Below are 15,050 nucleotides of genomic sequence, written 5' to 3' on the forward strand. Positions count from 1 at the left end.
GAAAAAAAAAGATAGAAGCAGTAACCAAACGAAACTGAATTTGAATTCAATTTAATCTCATTAAACATATACAAAGCACAAGTGGAACAATGTTCTTCTAATAAATATTGCACTTGAGAGCATATGGATATGTACAACTTTGCCATTCTTTACATTCAAGGTATTTTTGTCCGATAAGGTTCAAGATAAAGTTGTGCAGGAAATCTGATAAACCAACCACTTCCATTATAAATTGGCCCCCATCAGAAGTGTACCACCTGAACACAATTTGCTTTGACAAGAAATGAATATAACTTATCTTACAATTCATTTGTAATGCCAGTGGCTCCCACCCAATGGAAAGGCAAATGGGATAGTGATTTTCAGAGTTCCTCTTTTGCTCAGGTGATTGGATGGGTGATCTTGGAATGAGGAGACTGGAAGAGGATATAATTTGGCAATCACCAAATCTTCCTCTTGTATAGATAGTTCAAATTTATGATGTCCCGTCCCCCTATTTCTCAATTCTAAAATCCATTGCTATCAAATTAACAATAACTGGGTGGAAAAGTATGCAGTTGGAAATTGTGCTGTGGAAGTTACTTTTCTTTATAACCAGCTCCTCAAGCTGTACACAGCCTTACAGATTCCAATTGATTTAGTAGTCAGGGCAAACGTCATCCAATTTCCAATTGTCATTGTCCCTGGTGCTGTGAATAGTTTCAGTGGCCTCTGTGGGTGATCATACTCCATCTCTCTTTGCAAATTTTACTTGGTACGGAGTAGGACATTTACAATAAGACATTAGGACTTTAAAGGGACTTTAAAGCCCTACTGCTGTGTCCGCCATAGAGCGGGACGCATCCTGCTCTATGGCGGACACAGCGACAGGGCTTTAAAAAATAAAAAATGAAGTGCCAGCCCGCACGCCAGCAGAGGTGGATAAAACACACACGCAAATTAATTACAATAATACAAATTACAATTACTTACAAATTACAATAATTTTGAATTCCTCCCTCCGACCCACATACCTTTTCCAGCTGTTTCATAGAGGATTTCAACTCTGCTCTTGTCTGCCATGATGAAAATGTAAAAAATGTAAAAAGGCAAGAGCTGCTGAAGTCAGGCTGGGTTAGCTGCTGCCAGAGCCTCCAATGGATGACTCTGCTTAACTATTTTAAAAAAGCCTCTAAAAAAGTGCCCTCTACAGGAGGATGCGAGAGAACCATGTGCCTCATCTACATAAGGAATTTGTCGGCTTTTAATCCTTGCTTAACTCTGCTCAAGTGATCATAAAGATAGACTAAATGAGGCAGGTGGTTCTCTCGCCTCCTCCTGCAGAGGGCAATTTTTAAGAGGCGTTTTTAAACAGTTAAGCACTAAGCAGTCATCCACTGTGACTCTGGCAGCAACTACCTCAGCCTTTTTCCTTTTAATTTTTTTTCTTTTCATGACAGTGGTGAGGCCCTGCCTCCCCTGACTGCACGTCACTGCACTACAGAGCCCTTTTCTTTATAAAGCTAACACTGCTTACCCTAGAGTCTTTCCATTGTTATTATTTAGTGAGTGAGAATTTTGGATCCATTACAACAATTGGGAGAAATTGCATGTTCAGTTGTTGGAAAATGGTCGCTGGTCTGGATACTCTTTCAATCAATAGAGTATTTATATCCTGTACTTCCTTAACTGTTGTATTGGGTTTTGTTTGTTTGTTTGTTTTTTTAATTGAAATTTTTAGAAAAAAAAACTTTTATAAATGTTTACCACCACCCCCCGCCCTCCCCACACGAACAAATACAGGGTATAAATCTTTAACAAAGATGTTCTAAAATAAACTTAAAGAAAGTTAGTATCATCTTTCATTTGAGCTTTAACTACTCTTTGCTAGGCTAACACTAAACATATTATATCATTCCTTGTTTCTTCAATCATAAACTATCTGGAATTTCTTAGTCCCATATTTATTTTGAGTATAGTCAATCCATCTTCTCCACTCCAGTTTATATCTCTCATTTGAGTGATCCTTGAGATATGCTGATATTTTAGCAATCTCTGCTAGGTTTGTTACTTTTAATGTCCATTCTTGAATAGTAGGCAAATCTTCCTTCTTCCGGTATTGCGCCACCAACAGTCTTGCTGCCGTTATTAAATACAAAATCAAGTTAGTCTCTATAACCGTACAATCAGTAATTATACCTAGCAAGAATAACTGAGGGGTAAACTTTATCCTTTCTTAAAGAATGTTTTGCATAATCCACCATATTTTTATCTCAAATGCTTTTACCTTTTTACAAGTCCACCATATATGATAATATGTAGCATTGAGACAATCACATCTCCAGCATTTAGGCTGTAAATTCGGATACATACAGGCCAGTTTTTTAGGATCTAAATGCCATCTATAAAACATCTTGTAAAAGTTTTCTCTCAAATTTTGGGCTTGTGTAGATTTTACATTTCTTACCCATATCTTTTCCCATGTATGCAACATTATTGGTTCTTCAAAATGTTGTGCCCACTTTATCATACAGTCTTTGACTAATTCTGTTTCCGAATCAATTTCTATTAATACATTATATAGTCACTTTATATGCATTTGACTTTGATCCCTAATTCGTTTTAGTAAATTATCCTCATTTTGCGTAAAACCAATTTTTTGATCTTTTTTCCATCTAGCCTGTAATTGCCCATACTGAAACCATGTTTGAATTACCTTTTCCTCTTTTAGTACATTCAAGGGTTTTAATTGTAATACACCTCTTTCTAAGGTGAGAAGCTGTCTGTATGTAGTTACATCCTTTTTTTGTACTATATTTATGTTCTCTATTGCATGTCTAGGAATTGCCCACATAGGTATCTTATCATTTAGTTTATATTGATATTTTTTCCAGACCCACAATAGAGCATTCCTTAAAATATGACTTTTAAAATTCTTATCCATCTTTTTGTCATATAGCAAGTAAGCATGCCAATCATATACCAAATCATGCCCTTCGATATTAAGTATTCTATCATCTGTTAAGTTAATCCAATCACTGATTACCGATAAAACTACTGCTTCATAATATAGTTTTAGATTTGGCAATTTCAAACCTCCTCTCTCACGTACATCTTGCATTATTTTTAGATTTATTCTCGGCTTCTTCCCTGCCCAAACAAATTTGTTAATACCCTTCTGCCATTCTAGCAAGTTTGCACCATTTTTAAGTATTGGTATCATTTGAAAAAAAAAAAATTTAGGCAAGACATTCATTTTCACTGCTGCTATTCTTCCCAACAAGGATAATTGTAATTTTTCCCAATTTTTCATCTCTGTCTGTATGCTAAGCCATAATGGCTCATAATTGTACTTATATAGTTTCCCATTTGAGGTTGAGATGTAGACTCCTAAAAAATATGGAACACTTCACGAATTTGCATGTCATCCTTGCGCAGGGGCCATGCCAATCTTCTCTGTATCGTTCCAATTTCAGTATATGTGTTGCCAAAGAAAGCCCCTTGACTATTGTATTGTTAAGGTTTTTTCCTGAGTAGATGTTGAATGTTTAACTTCACATCGTATTGTCTTCCCAAAGCACAGTTCTTTTGCTTGTAAGCGTATTTTACTAACAAAATAACATAAGCCATCTTTTCCGATGTCAATATCCCTGGGATTGATATCTTCAGATATTTGTCTCCAGTCTTGGTACCATCTAACTTGTATATCACAAGGTGCAAATTGTGATATGGAAATTTCAAGGTGGATATTCTGATCTTTTGCCTTCGCCTTTATTTCAGTCAAAACAGGCCGTTTGGCTAAATGAGAAGGAAAAAAAACTAAGCATAAATGACAATGTAAATATGTTTCCAGACCTTGATTTATTATGAATAACGCAAGAGCAATATTTAAAGCAAGAAAACACTGTAAGGATTGATCCTCTGGAGTCTTGCATAATGGAACTATTGCATGACACCACTGCAGAAGACCAATTGCACAACTTTTACCAACTACAAAGTGAAGACACTTTCTGCACCATTTGCAACAAAACCCAATGAATGGAAATCATGTCTGCACCCTTCTCTATGACTGACCCTTTAAGCAGGACATAACAAACCTTTTTGTTGTTTTTGTTGACTTTCTCAATTTTTATTTTACTGAAAACATTAAAATACAAACTCCAAAAGAAAGAAAAAATACAAAAGCAAAATAAAGCTAAACAAGACCACACCCAAAAAGTACAAAAAGACAAAGGAAACCTATATATCTTGTTGTGGCTTATTCTACAGTTTTTTTGTGTGTTTCTAGCACTTGGTTGAAATCCAGTAACAGCATTACATATGATATATAGGCATCAGCAGTGAAAGGCAAATGTGTGCATGTGTTGTGATGTGCAATTAAAGCATGAAAGAAGAGGGGTTGTGTTGTGTCATCATGCTTCATCATTGTGGTTGGAAATGGATGTCTATGCATCTTATTGGTAAGTAAGATAATTTTATCCCATAAATATTTCCCACATGCAATGCAATGCCAGGGGTGTCCAGGCAGCATGGTCAAAGAAGCAACTGAGAGGATGATGAGCACCTCTGCTCCCAGAGATGTCACATCTGGGCTGTGGCTCAATTCTTGGTATCCATAGCACAAAGGACACAACAAGATACACAACAGTGCTACAGACAGGGAGATTTTCTTTGAAGTAACATTGTAGGTGTAGCTGATAGGAAATAGGGATGTGCCACACTCCTCAACTGTTAAATTCTATTATTTTTAATAAAGCCTAAAAAGGATAAACAGAACCCAACTTCATCAATTAACATCAGAAGACAACTAAATAAATAAATAAAAATTGGCACATACCTGGAAGTTTTAAATACACTTCTCTTGTAATAGGCTTTGTCAATCTTGCATGGTTCACCCTGAAACAAATAGCCTTATCATAAACTGAAGCAGTAGCTCTTAGTGTAAACACGGAAGTTAATTTGTTACAACCATTACAGGCCTTGTCGAAATGTTCTTTGACCTCATTGTTCTCTGTTGAATTATCTACCAGGAGCCACTGAGTAGAAATTTCATTAGGATAGAAATCTGTGACATCACAACTTAAATTTACACCTTCTCCATAATCTGCATCACTTGGTTCAATAATAATATTTGAAAGTTTGGGGAAATCTATAAATGTGACAAGACAGAGAAATCAACATTAGACAAGGAATCACTGTTAAATGCAAACAATACCCTAATATACACAGCATCAAATGAGTTAAGAATAATTTTAACATTATATTGTTACCACAAGAAAGGAAGAATCATTGTTCAATGAGAATTTGTGCTGTTACAATAGATTAACAGCACTATTTCACATAGAGCAGTGCTCATACATGAAATCAGCTCTCAAATTATTTAGGCAAGTAGCAATTATTTCTGTTTCCCTGCTTCTTGTGTACATATGTTAGTAATGCAGTGAGATATCAGTGCTTCTCACTATTTGGTTTGTTTGCACACGTTAATCTATAGCATGTTACTGTATACTGATGTGAACTTAGAAGTAAAATGTATGTAACAATACCATAAAGTTTATCTATCTATCTATCTATCTATCTATCTATCTATCTATCTATCTATCTATCTATCTATCTATCTATCTATCTATCTATATATATATATATATATATATATATATATCTTTCAATCTAGACAACTAGTTCCTATTTAGGACAGTCGCAGAGACCCAGGATGATGTGATCACATTTTGTGACAAGTAAAGTTAATAGGGAATGCAGATAACCAGGTTACTACCTTAACAACTGTCTATGGAGATTCTCAGTCATCCAGGTCATGGTTGTCCCAAAGGTGCTTTTTACAAGAGGCAACTGGACTTTCTGGCTTTTCTTTGAAGACTTTAACCCATTTTTCAAGCGAGTGATCCCCTCTGTCCATGCATTTATGAAGTGATTGTTTGTTGTACAACTTGTTGTTGTTTTACATTGGGAAACAAAACAAACACTTCATGAAAGCATGGCACAACATAGGAGAACAAAGACATCAGGATTAGAATCAACAGTCCATCTGCATTTAAAAGTCACAGGCCACTCTTTTGAAGACAACGAAGTCCATATTTTGGACAGAGAGGATTGCCGGTTTGAAAGAGGGGTCGAAGAGGCCATCTATGTCAAAACTGAACAGCCCTCTCTCAACAGAGGGGAAGGGATACGGCATCATCTATCTCCTATCTACAACAGAGGCCTTTCCACAGTTCCAAGAAGGCTCCACACCCATTTGCACCACTCAGGTGACTCTGATGACACAGATAAACCTCCAGGTGACCTTAACCATCTGCTAAAAGAATGCAAATGACTAGCTGTCTGCAAGGAGTATAAATCCTTCCATTTCCCAGCATCCAGTCAGAGGGGAAGAAGCTTCTGGGGTTAGAAATGAAATGTCTTCAAAGACAAACCAGAAAGTCCAGTTGCCTCTTGAAAAAAGCACCTTTGGGACTACCTTAACAACTACAGTGATTCATTTAACAACTGTGGCAAGAAAAGTAGTAATATGGGGGAAAACATGCTTAACATATGTCTCATAACATGAATTTTGGGCTTAATGGTGGTTGTAAGTTGAGGACTACCTGTGTATTTCCTCAACATTTTTCAACAGAGGAATTTAACTGAGGGGCAGTGGGTGGGGCTAGAGCAAGTACATCCATTTTCAATGTTCCCTCCCACATATAGAGTCAACACAGATAGTCAGAGCCTCCAAGGGACATCCCAAAGGTGCTTTTTTCAAGAGGCAATTGGACTTTCTGGTTTTTCTTTTAGACATTTCACTTCCCATCCAAGAAGCTTCCTCTGCTCTGACTAGATGGTAGGGAACAGGAGGTCCAGTGAGACCTGAATCCAGTCAGAGCTGAAGAAGCTTCTTGGATGAGAAGCAAAATGTCTTCAAAGAAAAACCAGAAAGTCCAGTTGCCTCTTGAAAAAACCACCTTTGGGACAACCATGGCCTGGATGACTGACAACCTCCATAGACACTCTAAGGGACATAGATTATTTTATATCAATGATAACAATCACCTTTCAGCATGACTTTATATCCCTTCCGTACAATTTCCTTGCAATGATTTATTTCAACAAAGAATTCCAATTCATGGTCTTCTGCGCTGGGTGTAAAGGTTATTTCACTCGCCCTGGAGTACAGCTTTGATATTCTGTCCAATTGCGGCTCCCCTGTTTTAACTTCAGCACCCAAGAGCTCTTCAAAGCCCTTTCTCCAATAAATGTCACACTCAGATGGATGGTATTCTGTCAGTAAGCAACTCAATGTGACGGGTTTCCCACACTCAGGAACAGGGGGCATACATTCAATTTTGTCAACTTTGGGGGCCACAACTGTAAATAAAGCACAACAGCAAATAACAGAGTTAGTATTCAGTACAGAGTTGTGAAGTCAAACCACAAACTTCTCTTCCCACATGACTATTTAGCTTACACAACTAAGTGCCAAAGTCATCATCCAAACACAATAAAATGCCAAAGGTATATAAATTACAAATCTGGTGAAAAATGAAGTAGAAAATGGACTCAATGATAACGTAATATCAATGAAGATTTCTAAATTGGTGTGGAAATATATTTTCAGTTGCTCATGTAATATTCCATTTATGCACTAAAAAGACAGATCCTGTAATCCGCACATAGATGCAACTGAAGCTATTAGCATATATTTCCCCATTTTGCACATCCAACTTCCAGCTATTTGGCAGTGGCAAGTGTTACATGAAGCCACATCATAAGCCATCAAAGAGTAACCTACTCAGCAATATCCCCTTCTGCTTCAGAATAATATTGCATGAAAGAACTTAGTTGATTTCAGATACCAAAGTCAAACTCTGGCCTGACAGCATATATGTCTTCCCCTTCTATTACCAGGTTGGTCCTTGTAATGGTTCAGGATTCTACTATAGGTATTTATGGCTTTCAGAAATTTAACATCTGTCCAATTGTATAGGAGGGAGGACGGGATTCTGTCATCTCCTAAATATCAATAGTTGTATTTATTATACACATATAGTAACAGGAGTCTTATTCTGAGATGTATGAAATATTATTCTGAGAAAATAAAATTTAATTGAATTCACACCTTGTGGCACAATGGAAAGAGAAGAATTAAAAAATGGAACATCAAGAGAAAACGTACTATTAATACAATAGCAGTAAAACTTTAGAAGAGCCAGTTGTTAAAAGAGTGGAATTACATCAGAGGAACAGGATTTTTATTTTTTTTTTGAAAAAAGGAGCTGCACTTTACTGGAACTACTCTGTAACTTAGCCCTTAAGAGTGAAACATGCAATGTACAATATAGGATTATAAAAAATTGTACTTTTTCTGCTCCACTTACCCACAGGGTTCATCCGCCATACAGATTCTTTATATGCTTGTGGTCCTTGAAGCTTAGCTCTGCAGACAAACTTCTTTCCAGAATCTTCCACTTGGGGGCAATAGTGGATCTTGCTGATGCAAAAGTAAAGCCCATCAGTACCTTTTGTGGGTGGAGTTGAAAGGGAACTGTCTACAATTCCATCATCATTGGTCCAACAGACTTCAAAGGTTTCCGGATAATAAGAATGAATTTTGCAACTAAGAGTGAGCGGTTCATTTGATCTTGGCATATTTGTGGAACAATGAATTTCATGAGGCACTACTGGTAAGGCTAGGAAGAAAACCAAAAAGATTTCAATTCAAGCAGCAAAAATGTGATGTGCAGAGATATGCCCAGATAATAGTGAAGAGCCTTCAAAGCCAATGCATGAGTCTCCCAAAGCTTTAATGACGTCTCTCACCATTTTTCCTTACCCATGTATCCATAGCTATTTATTTACACATAGCAAGGGAGGACCAAGCCAAACTCATTTGCTAAGGAACTCTGACTGTAGAAAAATCACTGTCAGTTGAAATGTCAAAAGTGTCTTGTTTGGATACATCATCTCTGACCAACAAATTGTTTCTTTATGGTGCGGAATAGAAGAATAAATTAGTGTCCTAGTTATCATTTGTGTTTGGCTGCCATGATATACTTAAAAGGGTTAAACGTCCTCCTTTGGGACTCTTCATGCTAAATAACCACAGTGTTGTTTCCACTAGAAAGTTCTATTCTTCTCTACACAAATATGGGTAGATAGATAATGTAATTTTTGTATGTGTGTCATTTGAGTTTCTCTCTCTTTACTTTTGTCTGCCTTTTACTCTGCTTTGCCAAATAGTTAACTATTTTTAGTCTTGGCAGATGTTTCACAAATAGGGATTGTAGTCTAAGATATCTGCTGGGACCATGGCTGGACCAAAATTAGCTAAGCCTCCTCTATTTTCATACATTTTGAAACTTAGCAGTTGTCTTATAAACCATAAAATAACTTTAAAATTTCAACATCATTAAGTACCCTGCCATAATCCTCACTTACCTATGACCTTAAATGATTTCATTTTAGCACAGAATCCATGCTGAAAGCCCTCGTGTTTAATTACGAATAAAAGGTGAAATTTTTCCAGCTTCTGTACGTCTGGATTCAGGCAGATTTTCCACTCGAAGTCATAATAATTATTTGGTTTTGATTTCAACTCTGGATAAGCTTTAAACATGTCCTCCAAGTTCCCGAGGAGAGGAGAATTTTCAGCATCTTCCGTAGGTTCTTCAACTGATGTCGTAGACCAAGAGGCTATTTTCTGTTTTGTTGTCTGAGGTTCAGTCACTAAGAAGAGGACTACCTGCAAAGGCTTGGGTCGAAAGTGTGAAATCAAGCATTGCAACTGTGTTTCTTCCAAATGCTTCAGTTCCCCACTTCCAACCATTTCCACAGATGGTGCACCTATTAAGAAAAATAAGGGGAAATGGAAACTCTGTTGCTTGAAATGTTGCAGCAATATTTTAGGATTATTCTTTCAAGATTGTACAAAGCATTCTATTCTTAAAAACAGTTATATGCCTGTTCTGGCTCAGGAGGGAGATAAAAGACTGATAGGCATTTATGGGGAGATAAATTTAAAAATATGATTGTTGGGTTCTCTGGCTTTATTTTCACTTTCACCAAGAATTCCATGCATCACTCTCTTTAACACGGGATGGAGGGAGCAGAGAGGAGGTGAGTTCACATGAATGGCCATACCAGCAAGTTTACTATATCTGCTAAAAAAAATTGTACTCGTGTTCTGCACAGGTACTAGAGTTTTGTTCCAGTTGATAATTGGATTTCTTTTAGTTTAGTTTCTTTAGTTTCTTCAATTTAATGCTGTTCTGGAAAACGATGTCTAAAAAGATTATATAGGAAATCCTTATTTGGTGATTGCCCTGTTTAGTGATCATTTACAGTTACAATGCTAATAAGAAAATAATGTAACCAGTTCTTGCATATATGATCTTCAGAGGTCTATAAAGCAAAAGGAAGGATGAAGTAACATCATAAATGCCATTTTACTTAGTGAGTGCTTCACTTAATGGCTGAGTTACCAGACCCAATTGTGATCACTAAATACAGATTGCCTGTAATTTGATAGGTGCAACATAATTGCTTATATTTAATCTATTTTCCATTTTCCCTGGTTGGTCTTTCCTTCTGTGTGGCTATTTTCTGGGAGTTTTCCAGTAATGATATTTTAAAATTAACTTTCACAAATATAAACTTTGGCTGCAATTTTATATACAAATGATGGTACTGATAAGACATATTTAGAATGACTTACGTTTCTTTAAAAAGAAAATGTACCTCAGCAACCCAGCTGATAGAAAAGAAATCAGTAAACATAAAACCAGCCCAATTGTTAATGGAGCAGTCAAATAAGGTGCTGTAGAAAGAAAACAAAAAAAATAACTTATGTTATTTCTGATATACTCAAAAAATTTATTGCTCTTGGTGCTTTTGATAAGTAAGCATTTTACATGTAATTTCATAATAAGAAACAAACAATGCTGATACAGGGTATTCTGTCATAAGCAAAACATTAAGTCAGGGATGTCAAACTCAGGGCCCGAGGGCCAGATCCAGCCTGCAGGGTGCTTAGATCTGGCCCAGGGGGCCTCCTGGAAACAATGAAGGACCAGCCCACAATGCCTCTGCCAGCAAAAACGGATGACCCTGCTAAGTCCTCGACTTGTGACCGGCCGCAAGTCCTCAACTTACGATTGACAGTCGGGAACAGCACAGCCACGCCTGATTGGCTGAGACGCGGCTGGCTGAGCGTGGGCTGCATAAGCATTCCTATTGGTCGCCCTGCTTGACAGCTCTAGTATAAATAGCTGTCAAGTAGGGCAACGTGCTAAATCGCAGTACATAGTTATTGTTGCTGTTCTACCGAATAAAATAGCTGTTCGCTTACCTCAGCTGCCTCACGCCTCTTCAATTGTTATCGAACTTAACAGACCCCCACAGGCAGGGGCCCCGAGCTCCATTTTACCTGGCAGAGGGTTGCAGGAGGCCATCACAGCTGAAAATAGAGCTTGCGAACTCATTTTCACTGGCAGAGTGCTCAGACCACCACAGGTGCCCCTGATATGAGTGATGTTGAGCCCCTCGAGTTAAACACAACCCTAATGTGGCCCTCAATGAAATCAAGTTTGACACCCCTGCACTAAGTTATGAGACGTATCAGTGCATATAATATATTGGGGGAGAGGGTTGCCCCCAATAAGGTACTAAATAATAAACATTTCCTTAATCTGAAGCACGGATGCCATTTTATTGGTGCTTTTTGCCTTAAGTTTTATTTTGTGGACTGTTTTCCAGAAAAAATTCTTTAGAAAAATTGCCATACCAGCTTGGAATTCTGAGCCTTGTAGTTCCAGTGCATTCGACTTTATCTTTCTATTTTTCTTCTATTAGTTATCTCACTTTTTCATAAACACTTTTAGATAAAGCATTGTAGATATTTTCATAATTGTGTAATAGGACATATGATTCTACCTCAGACTGTAAAATTATACGTAAAAGTTGTGCACCACAGAAATCAACCCTACTGAGAAATCAGGAGCATTTATTTAATATAATACTTTAAGTACAGATAACCCTCAACCTATAACCACAATTGAGAGTCCAAAATGTCTGTTGCTAAGCAAGAGAGCTATTAAATTTTTCATAGTGAGTACCTGTTACTGTTAAAGTTACACTGTAGACTGGATATCTGGCAAATGACTTATGCTGCACAATACAACTATAGACGTTTCCTTGGTCTTGTGAAGATGGTTGAAGTCTCAGTCTACTGGTGGTGTTGTAAGTGCCATCACCATTTCTCACAGATGTTTCCATGAAAATATCATCTACAGGTATATCTTTATCCGACGTGTGCTTAGAATGCTTTTGCCAAAGAATGACAATGGAATCAGGATAGAATTTATTCACTCTACATCTCAGTGTCTTTACATTTCCGTTTTCAATTTCAAGTTCCTTGGGAGACAGTTGGACAGTTGGTTGAACTATATTGCATTTGAATAAAAATGGAATTGGTTATTGATTTATCTACATATGTTATATTTTATTTTGCCTTTCAGCCTCCCAAACAGCATTTGTATTTAACATTCCATTCAAACAACACCTAAAGGAAAAAGAAAAAAACACTATAGATTTTCCAAAGACTATGAAGAAGAAAGAAAAGAAAGAAAGAAAAAAAGAGGGAGGAAGGAAGGAAAGGCAAAATCAGTGAATGAATCAAAATGAATCAGTGTAGGCATGTGGTAGAAAGAAGACTATTTTGAAAGAATAGAACAATACGGAGAGACATAATGAATGGCATAGGTATAAATTAGTTTTAGCCATATTACTTTCTTATTTTCATTCATTTACAGTAATTTCTTTTGCATGTTATTTTTTTCTTTTCTGTACTTTGCACAGTGTTACTATCCCCGAAGGAGAGCAGCACAAGGATATATAGGTATTCTGAGAAGAGACTGCTGACAGAAACGGTGATCTTTTAAAAAGATTCAAGATTCAAGATTTAATGAATTTGTATGCCGCCCAATCCCGAAGGACTCCAGGCGGCTTACATAAAAACAGTTTTAAAAAAATACTATAAAATTTAAAATAAGGAAACAAAGCAAGTTAAAAGAACCCAACATGCACTCAACTTTAGTGGAGCTGGAACTCAATCAAGGGTCAACAGCCCCAGGCCTGCCAGAATAGCCAGGTCTTAGTCGACTTTCGGAAGGCCCAGAGAGTGGGGAGGGTCCGGATCTCTGGGGGTAGATCGTTCCATAGGATCGTTCCAAAAAGTAGCAGATAGCAGGAAAAACATCGTAATGAGTATAGTATAGTATTGAAGGACAGAGAGAAGAACAATAATCAGATAAATGAGACTTCAGCCCAGAGCAAGAAAGTGGTTTGTGAAAAGGTTTGAACAGCCTCCTCTAGCATAATTCATGTGAAAAATGAAATTGGAGGAATGGGAGAAATTCATAATCTACAAATCTTGTTAATAAAAGTAGCTTTGGGCCTCAAAGTGTTCATTTCTAAATCTAGTGTAGGTCAGCCCTGGGAGCCATCTTTTCTGTTGGAGATTCAGTGCCTGGGAAAACAGGAGGGGGAATTGCATGGAGTGGTGGAGGATTAACCATAACATTTCTTTCTTTGGGCATTCGACCTGCATCTGGTTGGAAGTGACTGGGGGTTGTCTCCCATCCAAGAAGCTTCCTCTGCTCTGACTAGATGGTAGGGAACAGGAGGTCCAGTGAGACCTGAATCCAGTCAGAGCTGAAGAAGCTTCTTGGATGAGAAGCAAAATGTCTTCAAAGAAAAACCAGAAAGTCCAGTTGCCTCTTGAAAAAACCACCTTTGGGACAACCATGGCCTGGATGACTGACAACCTCCATAGACACTCTAAGGGACATAGATTATTTTATATCAATGATAACAATCACCTTTCAGCATGACTTTATATCCCTTCCGTACAATTTCCTTGCAATGATTTATTTCAACAAAGAATTCCAATTCATGGTCTTCTGCGCTGGGTGTAAAGGTTATTTCACTCGCCCTGGAGTACAGCTTTGATATTCTGTCCAATTGCGGCTCCCCTGTTTTAACTTCAGCACCCAAGAGCTCTTCAAAGCCCTTTCTCCAATAAATGTCACACTCAGATGGATGGTATTCTGTCAGTAAGCAACTCAATGTGACGGGTTTCCCACACTCAGGAACAGGGGGCATACATTCAATTTTGTCAACTTTGGGGGCCACAACTGTAAATAAAGCACAACAGCAAATAACAGAGTTAGTATTCAGTACAGAGTTGTGAAGTCAAACCACAAACTTCTCTTCCCACATGACTATTTAGCTTACACAACTAAGTGCCAAAGTCATCATCCAAACACAATAAAATGCCAAAGGTATATAAATTACAAATCTGGTGAAAAATGAAGTAGAAAATGGACTCAATGATAACGTAATATCAATGAAGATTTCTAAATTGGTGTGGAAATATATTTTCAGTTGCTCATGTAATATTCCATTTATGCACTAAAAAGACAGATCCTGTAATCCGCACATAGATGCAACTGAAGCTATTAGCATATATTTCCCCATTTTGCACATCCAACTTCCAGCTATTTGGCAGTGGCAAGTGTTACATGAAGCCACATCATAAGCCATCAAAGAGTAACCTACTCAGCAATATCCCCTTCTGCTTCAGAATAATATTGCATGAAAGAACTTAGTTGATTTCAGATACCAAAGTCAAACTCTGGCCTGACAGCATATATGTCTTCCCCTTCTATTACCAGGTTGGTCCTTGTAATGGTTCAGGATTCTACTATAGGTATTTATGGCTTTCAGAAATTTAACATCTGTCCAATTGTATAGGAGGGAGGACGGGATTCTGTCATCTCCTAAATATCAATAGTTGTATTTATTATACACATATAGTAACAGGAGTCTTATTCTGAGATGTATGAAATATTATTCTGAGAAAATAAAATTTAATTGAATTCACACCTTGTGGCACAATGGAAAGAGAAGAATTAAAAAATGGAACATCAAGAGAAAACGTACTATTAATACAATAGCAGTAAAACTTTAGAAGAGCCAGTTGTTAAAAGAGTGGAATTACATCAGAGGAACAGGAT

General features: G+C 37.3%; 2 protein-coding genes, 1 non-coding gene and 1 gene segment (V, D, J or C); 1 reads left to right on the forward strand and 3 right to left on the reverse strand.

Moving 5' to 3' along the window:
- The window catches only part of KCNJ11 (potassium inwardly rectifying channel subfamily J member 11), a 159,906-nt gene that overhangs the window by 102,020 nt on the left and 42,836 nt on the right, over window positions 1–15,050 (forward strand). The gene's annotated exons all lie outside the window — the stretch shown is intronic.
- LOC148049584 (uncharacterized) overlaps window positions 1–15,050 on the reverse strand; it is a 114,038-nt gene that overhangs the window by 90,601 nt on the left and 8,387 nt on the right. The window lies entirely within an intron of this gene.
- On the reverse strand, window positions 2,189–13,341 carry LOC148049587 (immunoglobulin heavy constant epsilon-like). The segment is given in 7 exon segments: window positions 2,189–3,777; window positions 4,817–5,128; window positions 7,030–7,344; window positions 8,355–8,666; window positions 9,415–9,819; window positions 10,691–10,792; window positions 12,090–13,341. Coding segments are annotated over 7 exon segments (1,899 nt in total).
- On the reverse strand, window positions 3,373–3,477 carry LOC148049588 (U6 spliceosomal RNA). The gene has a single exon (XR_015695313.1). It is a non-coding gene; the product is annotated as a U6 spliceosomal RNA (small nuclear RNA).

Source organism: Thamnophis sirtalis, unplaced genomic scaffold (genome assembly GCF_051295495.1).
Source record: "Thamnophis sirtalis isolate CommonGarterSnake01/CBP01778 unplaced genomic scaffold, rThaSir2_p1.2 scaffold_1, whole genome shotgun sequence".
NCBI lineage: Eukaryota > Metazoa > Chordata > Lepidosauria > Squamata > Natricidae > Thamnophis > Thamnophis sirtalis.